Source organism: Musa acuminata, chromosome BXJ2-9, assembly GCF_036884655.1.
Source record: "Musa acuminata AAA Group cultivar baxijiao chromosome BXJ2-9, Cavendish_Baxijiao_AAA, whole genome shotgun sequence".
Lineage (NCBI taxonomy): Eukaryota > Viridiplantae > Streptophyta > Magnoliopsida > Zingiberales > Musaceae > Musa > Musa acuminata.
This window is the reverse complement of record NC_088346.1, coordinates 1,269,267-1,278,888: the sequence shown is the minus strand read 5'-3', so window position 1 is coordinate 1,278,888 and position 9,622 is coordinate 1,269,267. Positions and strand designations below refer to the sequence as shown.

Here is a 9,622-nt window from a genome sequence, read left to right as displayed (position 1 = left end):
GCGTCACAAAGTCTTTGTTGTGCTCACCCACAATCCTCGCACGAGAAATAAGGGGGTATGAAAGTTGTTATTACTTTTGTGAATTTTGTTGTCTCCCGTAGAATCAGTTGTTTATAATTCTTATGTAAGGAAGAAAGAAATACAAGAGTCATCGTTGCCTCCACATATTATATGGAAATTGCTCCTATGTGTCTTTTTATAATTCGTGCACAAGAAAGGAGGTAACACTAGAGTAGTCCCTATATCGAAGTATCTTATTAGTTCAGGTTAAACTCGGAATCTCATCTACATCTCGTCCTTCTTGAAAGCTACAAATGCATGAAAGTTATGAATGATGAATCTATGAGAAGGAGGTAATCGTGCAAAGAGAAGCTATCGATGGATTCGATAAAGACAAAAATAAAATAAAATTTTTCACGAAACGAGAGGGTCTTTTACGTTAAATTTCAAAAGTTCAATTTTTTTTTTATAATTCATCTTTAAAAATTATTATTTTTATCATAATATCATAAAAAATTATATCTTCTAGATATTTTTCAAATGAAAAATCACGATGAAAAAGTTAATGTTCACATAATTGAACCAAGTATCAAGACACTCAATATTATGATCAAATATCATCTTAAAATATGAGAACTTGGAAAATTTTCAAGTCTCTTCATCCATAATTCCAACAGAATTGACTTTCCCAAAAGCCATGCGATGAACTCAACCTTTTATACGTATAGGCCGTAGCTCAAGTGGGTCAAAATTTACTGTGGTTAATCTTTTCCCATTTTAAATTGTAACGGAAAACAATACTCACTTCCCCACAGGAGAAGTGGAACACTCCAAGAAAATGGACCGTTGCAATGGAACCTTGGAACTGTACACGATCAGACGGTCCAAATCAAACCCATCGCTTCATCGTCCACTCTTCCGCCGCTCCCCCATCAGAAGACCTCAATTAAATAAAAAAATATCCACAAAATTACATTTGCACCCCTCAATTTCAAATCAAATCGGGTCTCCCCCCTCCCCGTCTCCTCGCCCACCACCTCTCAAGGGAATCAGATCTCTCCGCCTTCCTCTCTTCTCTCTCCCTCTCTCCCCCCTTCTTTGATCTCGATGAAGGCGCTCGCAAATTCGAAGGGTGGAAGGGTTTCGCCCTCCGAGACCCTGACCCCTTCTTCGCAGAAGCAGCGCCCTCCTCGGGCCCCAAAGGAGAACGTCGACCCCAACACCACCCCGCCGGAATCCTCTCCTTTCAAGTCTCCCGGAAAGCCGCTCTCCGCCAGGAACCGGAGCCCGCTTCCTCCCAAGCCGCCTCTCCCCTCGTTCCACGGCGGCAACCCTCTCAAGCGGAAGCTGAGCCTGGAAACCCTCGCCGAGAATGGGGGTCCGCCCTCGATGTCGTCAGATTCGGGCGTTCAGGTGAGACCTCATGAAACCCTACTTTCATCTGTTCAGTTGGGTCTTCGAATTACATGTTTCTTGTGGTTGGATCAGGTACTTGTTCGAGTGCGACCGCCAAGCAAGGAAGAGGAAGAAGGGGATCCGATTTTACAAAAGATCTCCTCAAACTCCATTTCGATCCTTGACCATACCTTCACCTTTGACTCGGTAGCTGATACCAGTTCCACTCAGGCGAGTCTCAAATAGTATATATGCACTTTGAATTAGAGATCTCTCTTCATCTCTTTTACCTTCCGAGCACCCCCTAACGCTTAACATTTAAAGTCCTCATCTTCTGAACTCTTGAGTGTCTTAACAGGATGATATATTTCGACTCGTCGGGCTTCCATTGGTGGAGAACTGCTTGGCCGGGTTCAACAGTTCCATATTTGCGTATGGGCAGGTAGGTGCAGCTCTGTGATTTCAAACATGACCAAGTCTCTTTGTTCTGCTCAATTAGCTATCAAGAATGCTGATAAGTTGTTTTGAACTGAATTTGTCGGGAAAGACTGGTAGTGGAAAGACGTATACGATGTGGGGACCTCCGAGTGCCTTGTCCGAAGATTCTTCGAGTAGTGAGTGGGGTTTGACTCCACGTGTTTTTGAGCGGCTTTTTTCTCGCATAAATGAAGTAGGTAGTCTCTGTAGTCCTGCTCAACATGGTATTTTAGATCCACTCATGCTTACAGGATTATATATGTCTTAGGAGCAAGCTAAGCATTCCGACAAGCAGCTGAATTACCAGTGTCATTGTTCCTTTCTGGAGGCAAGTGTGCTGATGCTACCGTCAAATCATGTACTTCTTGGTTGGTTGATTTGTTAGTTTTTAATCTGTCTGATTGTTGAGATTACAGATCTACAATGAGCAAATTACTGATCTTTTGGATCCAACACAAAAGAATCTTCAGGTGGAGAACTAACTTTAGGTTTGCTCTTTTTGCTAATCTGACTGTGGTTTTCTCATTTAATTCTGAATTTTGTCATGTCTTTCAGATTAGGGAAGATGTTAAAGCTGGCATTTATGTTGACTGTTTGACAGAGGAGTATGTGTATACAATGAAGGATGTGATCCGTCTGCTGATGAAGGTCCATTGATTCTCTTCTTTTCCAAGTCATATTTTGTAGTTTGTTGATCAATTAATATTTCTCAAAGAACTTTTTAGGAGTTGTGTTCAGGATTATTGGCTCAAAAGAAAAAATGTTCAAATTGTAAATAAAAGTAATCTTTTATCCGTTCGTTATAGAATACTTTGAAAACACCGACATAACTTTTCCTTTGTTTTATTTTGTAGATATCGTTTTATATGATCAGTTTCATTTTTTATGTGCATGCTTGTGGTGTATTGATGAGAGCAAGTGTGACTGTGCGTGCATGTGCATGAATATGTTTGTATGTGCATGCTCATTTGTGTGCTTCTGTTTTCACATACAGCGCTAATGAAAATTTTTCTGATTTGATTTTTTTAACTATTGATAGTTGAATTATCCGTTTTATGATGTTTATAAGTCCCTTCTCGAAGAATAATGCTTTTGTTAAAGCTTCTTCTAGCATGCAGTTTAGTCTTTTCATGCAAAGTTCTATTATGTAGAATTAGTTGAGCTAGTGTCATGGAAAATCCATTTGCCATTGAGATTTGACATTCTGGTTTCTATCTTATTATCTTCTATGGTTTTGTATATTTATTACTTTGTTTGATTGTTTGACACTGCTTCTTCTTTAACCATTTTGCAAGTTCCTGGATGCTTAGCATAGACTCATGGCATGGCTGTTCTTTTTTTTGCTTTATGGATATGATATCTGCAAATGATATGCATATTTACAACTTCTCAATTGTTTTTCAGGGATTAGCAAACAGGCGAACTGGTGCAACCATCGTAAATATGGAGAGTTCCCGTTCTCACTGCGTATTTACTTGCATTGTTGATTCCCAGACAAAGGTAGTAAATTGTGTTAACAATCAAAGTTCACTTGGAGATGAAGATTTCATTATGATGTTAACAGATTAAGAAATCATATAAATATATGTAGGTCAAACGGTAGCTTCCTTGTTCAACAGTGAAACTTTTGTCAATTATTTGCAAGGTTGTGGAATCATGCTTTGCTTAGTCTTAAAAAGACACTGCATTTTAAGTTCTTATATCATAGACAACACTTTTATATATGTTGAGCCTTTTATGTTGCACTGTTGATTTACAAAGTGCTTTCCTTATAATTTCGTAGAGCTTAGGTGATGGTTTAATCAGCTTAAGGACTAGCAGGATCAACCTTGTTGATCTGGCAGGATCTGAAAGACAAAAGCAAACAGGTGCAGCAGGGGAACGCTTGAAGGAAGCAGGGAATATTAACCGCTCCCTGTCACAGCTTGGGTATGATTGCAGTTCATATGTTCTCAATATAATTGCTTATAGTGCATCGTTCATATCACAATTAATCATTATAATGTAACCTGTTGAATGTTAGATACTAGTAATCTTCTTTTTCTTTTTGAAGTACCTATTACTCTATTAGGAACCTGAAACTTGTGAGAATCTTTCAGTTACCATGCCTGACTTCTTGGATCTTTTCTCTTCTAATATTCTCAAGAATTTATTGTAAGAAGCACATCTGATTGTTGCCTGATAGACAGCTATAAATTCTATCATTATTTAACTCATATGAATTATAGGACTACTATACAGTCCTAGATGCTAAAAGATTAATTATTATTTTACCTATAAATTCTTAAATCTTAAAAAATTACAAAATTAAATTGTAAAATTAAAAAGTTGTCCATGAGATATTTTACTCACAAGAGCTTTAGGGCTTTCCTTCTTGTTCTTCTATTTTGACAAACAGGAAACAAGAAGCCACAACGATCAGCTAGCAGTGTTTCATGATGACATTGTCTAGTTTCTTTCCCTCCCCTTCCATCTCCTCTTGTCCTAATATCCTTCCCTCTCTTTCTTTTTCTCACTGCTTACTCTTATTATTTCATGGAACAAGTCATCTTCATAATCTCTCATATGAATTTAGTCATCAGAGGCCAAAATCTAATTAGTATCTGTTGGAATTGGTTGATCCATGCTTATTCCAAAAATGTTAGTGGAGCCAGGAAGGGCTATATCTTGTAGAATTGTAGATTCAGCTTAGGTGTCTGGTTCTGATTTGCATCAATTGGATCGGAGCAATTCTGAAAATATGTAAACATTATTCAACTGTTCTACACATGTTGTCATATGCAACTCTAAGATGGGAAGATAGCAAGTGCACTAAGATTTCTACTGTTGCAGCTGAGTTACTATGAAATGTTTCTGTCAATTCTCAAGATAAGATATAACCATGAGATAGTAATCATAGTATTTCCATGGATTCTGTTTTAAGATAATGTTGCCACTACCAGGATAAGAAAACAAAATCTCGTTGGACTGGTTTGCTAGTCTGATAAAAGTCAATCGAAGTTTCATGAAGTTAGGTAGTGCAGCCTATGTCCATCCAATGTTTACTCAGTTACTATTTAATGTTTTGTTTTCCCTAGCTCAAGTGCATGTTGGAAGTCAATTTTACTGCACTGGCTGTAGACAATTCTCCAATGCTTTTTGGTACAAAAAGCCCTGAAAAGGCACCCAAATGATCTTAACTATCAACCTGAAATCATCCATGAATGTCACAATTTCCCCTTTGATTATTGCACTGGCATTTTGGGCGAAGCTTTGTTATTATACAGAAAAAGGCTGTCACAGTTTTGTATCAAATTTAGTTGCAGACTAGTGACCTTAATTGGATTATCCGCAAAACTATGAACAAGTAACTTAATCTATTAGGAAACTTTATTGGCCTCGCTTTTGCATGCAATAGCTTTTATTGTATCTGCATAGTATTTTCCATGGACTTTTTCCATGTCATGAATCTATGGTTTCAACAAGCTGCAGACGAAAAATTACATGCATGTATATTAGGGTACTCTTTCTAATCTGATTTTGCTAACACTTTTGCATTTTGTTGTCACAGAAACTTAATTAATATTCTCGCAGAAGTTTCACAGTCTGGGAAACAGAGACACATTCCATATCGTGATTCCAGGCTTACATTTTTATTGCAAGAATCTCTTGGTGGTAACGCCAAGTTAGCAATGATTTGTGCTGTTTCACCATCACAGAGGTATAAAAAGAGGCTTTTAATCTTTACCTCATCCCCCCTTGCTTTCTTCTGTGTTGATTGAGAAATATGATATATGCAGCTGCAAAAGTGAAACTTTCAGCACCTTAAGGTTTGCACAACGAGCAAAAGCAATAAAGAACAAAGCAGTTGTCAATGAGATAACACAGGATGATGTTAATGTCCTGCGTGAGCAGATACGCCAACTAAAGGTGGTACTTCTGTGATACTCATTTTATCCTTTTGGCATCATCAAGTTTTAGATTTCAAATTGCTCACATATCTTCTTGTCAATAGGATGAACTTCTACGCATGAAGTCTAATGGATCTGCAGGAAACAACGGAAGTTTTTCGTCAGCATGGAATGCTCGGCGTAGCTTGAATCTTTTGAAAATGAGTCTTAACTGTCCTACAACACTACCTATTCTGAAAGATGACAATGATGTGGAGATGGAAATTGATGAGAGTGATGTTGAGATGCCAAATATTCAAGCAAGCCTACCTTTACCTTGTGAAGGAAAACTATCCGTCGATCTTTCTGCATCAAAAGAGGAGCTAAGGTCCTCTATTAATGATAATGATACAGTTGCCAGGGATGTCAGGTCAATCTACAAGATGGATCCTGGCTGTGTAAAGGATCAAACTTTTGCAGTTGAAGAGTGTGCTCTGAAGAAAATAGGGCCAGGCCAACTCATTGTAAACTCTGATGGTGGTTCTACCGGAGATCGAGGAGATGATCAACTGAATGATACTTGTGAAGTACATATGGCTGATGAAGGGACTAATATTTTACTAGATCATAACACACAAAGCGAAAGCAATCCGTCAGTGGAAAAGGAATACATTATCCATGAAGCGCAAACTCGTGATTCTTCTAGCTCCCCAAGTTCCATAGTTTCTCCCGACAGTAGTGGCATTGTGCCCAGTCAGACATCTCTAGTTCTTCAACTGCCTACTTCGAGTAAATCACCTGTGCTTGAAAATTTCAGTAGAAAAAGCCTTAGAACATCATCATCTATGTCAGCATCTCAGAAGATTATAGCAGATGATTTGAAATTAGGCTCTGGAGTACTAAACGTATCCCTTGCACAATCTTCATATCCTCTAAACACTTATGTAACTCAAACAAACAAGACTGAGAATTTAGCAGCCAGTCTGCGACGTGGTCTTCAAATTTTCGATAACCAGCAGCTTAACCCATTCGTGAGGAGGTCATCATTCAGATTTTCTGTTGCACTTACTGATGTCAAGCCAGTGGTGCCAATAAACAAGGTCGATATTGGCATACAAACAATCGTTCAAGATCCAGAAGAAATGGAACAGTTGTCTGCATATGTTTGTAGTTGTTGCAAGAAGATAGCTTCAGAAGATGAAAATGAAGATACCAAGAATGGCACTGATCTTCAATTGGTAACTATTGATGGAACAATGTCGACTGACAAACTGAAGATGAAAGTTCCTCGGGTACATTACAAAGCATAAGTTGAATATTCTGTAGATTTCTGTTCATTTCTTCTTAAATGTTCATGGATTTATTAAACTTGTTTAATAGGGTTTAGGGTGATGTCTTTTTTGACTGTAGGCAGTGAAGAAGGTCTTGACTGGCTCTATCAGGCGAGAAATGGCTCTTGAAGAACACTGTGCAAAGCAAGCTGCTGAAATCATGCAACTAAATCGTTTGGTAGAGTATCTTTTCCATTTTTTTATATTTTTGGTTTTCTATACTATGCTTTTCTCATTTCTATGGCTGGTGCAGTTACAACAATATAAGCATGAGCGAGAATGCAGTGCCATAATTGCTGAGACACGGGAGGACAAAATTTCTCGTCTTGAGAGTCTTATGGATGGTATTTTGCCGACAGAGGAGTTCATGGAAGAGGAGTTTGCTTCTCTCATGAATGAACACAAGGTCTTCAGCATCAACTGATGAGTTTCATTTTTTCAGTTTACCTGATAGCCCTATTATCAGGAGTTTTTCTTTGTTAAAGTTTTTCCTAATATTTATTTATTTTCTGCAAGTAACAGCTTCTTAAAGAGAAATATGAGAATCACCCAGATATTATGCGGCTTAACATCGAGCTTAAAAGAGTTCAAGAAGAACTGGATGGTTTTAAGAACTTTTTTAATATGGGTGAGAGGGATGTCTTGATGGAAGAGATCCAGGATCTAAGAAGTCAATTACAATATTACTTGGAGTTTTCTTCCAACTCAACTCGAAAACAAAGCCCTTTGCTTCAGCTGACTCATTCATGCGGAACCACTTCAACTCCTCTCTGTACTATATCAGAGTCAACTGAAGCAAGTGGCAATGAAAAAATTGAACCAGATGGGTGTAATTGGACCGAAAGGGAGAGTGAATGGATCATACTTTCAGAGGAACTTAAACTTGAACTTGAAGCAAGTCGATTGCTTGCTGAAAAGAGGAAGGTGGATCTTGATTCGGAGAAGGAGTGCACGGACGAGCTAAAGGAGGCACTGCAGACAGCAATGCAGGGTCATGCTAGGATTTTGGAGCAGTATGCAGACCTCCAAGAGAAACATATTGGTCTACTTGCGAGGCACAGGAAAATTATGGATGGCATCGAGGATGTGAAGAAAGCAGCTGCCAGAGCTGGGGTAAAAGGAGCAGAGTCAAAATTCATTAACTCCCTTGCTGCAGAAATTTCTGCTCTTAGAGCTGACAGAGAAAAGGAGCGGCAATATTGGAGAGATGAGAATAGAGGTCTTCAGGTTCAACTTAGAGATACAGCTGAAGCTGTACAGGCTGCTGGAGAATTGCTCGTGCGGCTGAAGGAAACAGAAGAAGCTGTTGCAACCGCCGAGGTATGTTTTTGTTTGCTGTAACATACATCTGCATGATTCTCCTTACAACTTATTAATGCATAAGTTTACGTTTTCCCCATCACTGAAACATGTATCACTAAATAAGTTTGATGTGTATAATTATTTGCCATTACTTAGAAAACAATTCGATGCCAAAGAAACTTAATTGTTTCATCGAGCAAGCAAGACTGACTAGATAATGCAACGTACATGTAGCTTTTGGTTCGAGGTAGCTATATCCTGGTGGAGCATGGAGTTCAATCGAGGGTTATCCTTTGTCTGTTCCCGGTGCAATAGTAGTGTTTAACAGAAACCTTATTTATTTATCCTGCAGAAAAGGGCATGTATGGCAGAGCAGGAGACCGAGAAGGCATACCAGGAGATCGATAACTTGAAGAAGAATTATGACAGAGAGATTTCTTTGCTAAACCAGCTTCTTTCAGAGTCACGATTGCCCAGGGAAGCTCTCACGTATACGGTGTTCAACGAAGCTAAAACCGGAGGCGAGAGTCTCACTGATCAGAGATGGAGGGAGGAATTCGAGCCTTTCTGCAACAGAGATGATGCTGACTTTTCCAAGGACACAAATCCCAGTTCATGGTTCTCTAGCTACGATCGATGCAACATCTGAAACATTTCTCGGCTGGTATCTTCTCCATGTTTGTTTCACAAGTAGAAAAAAAGATTGTTGTAACCTCAAACAACATTAGTGTAGCAATATGTACCGTGAATTGGTTGTAACCACATGCTAGTTATGTTAGCGATTCATGACATGTAGATGTAGAAAATGCTAATAAGTCTTGAATATCTCAAACTTATATGTATAATTTGATCCGTACGGGTTCATATTGCCTGATCCTATGGTTCAAAGCTCCCACCACGTCATTTGCATGGTTACGTGGTGTATGAGGCTGGCATATTCTGTAACATTCTGCCATAGATGATTAATTAATTGGTTTCTTCCTTCAAAAATAAAATGTTTAGGTTTATTTACTCATTTGTTTTACTAATCATTGATTTTCTTAATGGAAACATAAAGAATAAAAATAAAATGATAATCTTAATGTTTCAATTGGTGATGGATGGTGTTGATGGTGGTGGACGATAATTTCGCTGGGGTGTGAGTAACTATTATGGATGAGAAGAGTGGTGGTAAGAGATGAGGGTTGTTTTATATCTACGTTAATGTTAATATCGACGTAATTGTCGAGCGATATTTATTTGTATTTA

At 38.5% G+C, this 9,622-nt stretch overlaps 1 protein-coding gene across 1 annotated transcript; it reads left to right on the top strand.

The window, feature by feature from the left end:
• The first annotated feature begins 1,028 nt into the window (after positions 1-1,028).
• LOC103996701 (kinesin-like protein KIN-12A) lies at positions 1,029-9,245 on the top strand. The gene is made up of 16 exons (XM_009417667.3): positions 1,029-1,413; positions 1,489-1,626; positions 1,754-1,837; positions 1,943-2,065; positions 2,141-2,200; positions 2,289-2,342; positions 2,428-2,520; positions 3,277-3,372; positions 3,656-3,801; positions 5,423-5,572; positions 5,652-5,781; positions 5,867-7,033; positions 7,152-7,250; positions 7,326-7,478; positions 7,595-8,392; positions 8,727-9,245. Exons 1-16 carry the CDS (start codon positions 1,108-1,110, stop codon positions 9,021-9,023), a joined length of 3,894 nt encoding a protein of 1,297 aa, XP_009415942.2. The 5' UTR covers positions 1,029-1,107; the 3' UTR covers positions 9,024-9,245.
• Positions 9,246-9,622: the final 377 nt, after the last annotated feature.

Bases quoted from the DNA above. Each gene is read 5' to 3' on its own strand.
- LOC103996701 (XM_009417667.3), top strand. From the start codon at position 1,108: ATGAAGGCGCTCGCAAATTCGAAGGGTGGAAGGGTTTCGCCCTCCGAG. The intron at 2,066-2,140 runs GTAGGTAGTCTC...TATATGTCTTAG, and splicing joins TTTTTTCTCGCATAAATGAA to GAGCAAGCTAAGCATTCCGA. The intron at 8,393-8,726 runs GTATGTTTTTGT...TTTATCCTGCAG, and splicing joins AAGCTGTTGCAACCGCCGAG to AAAAGGGCATGTATGGCAGA.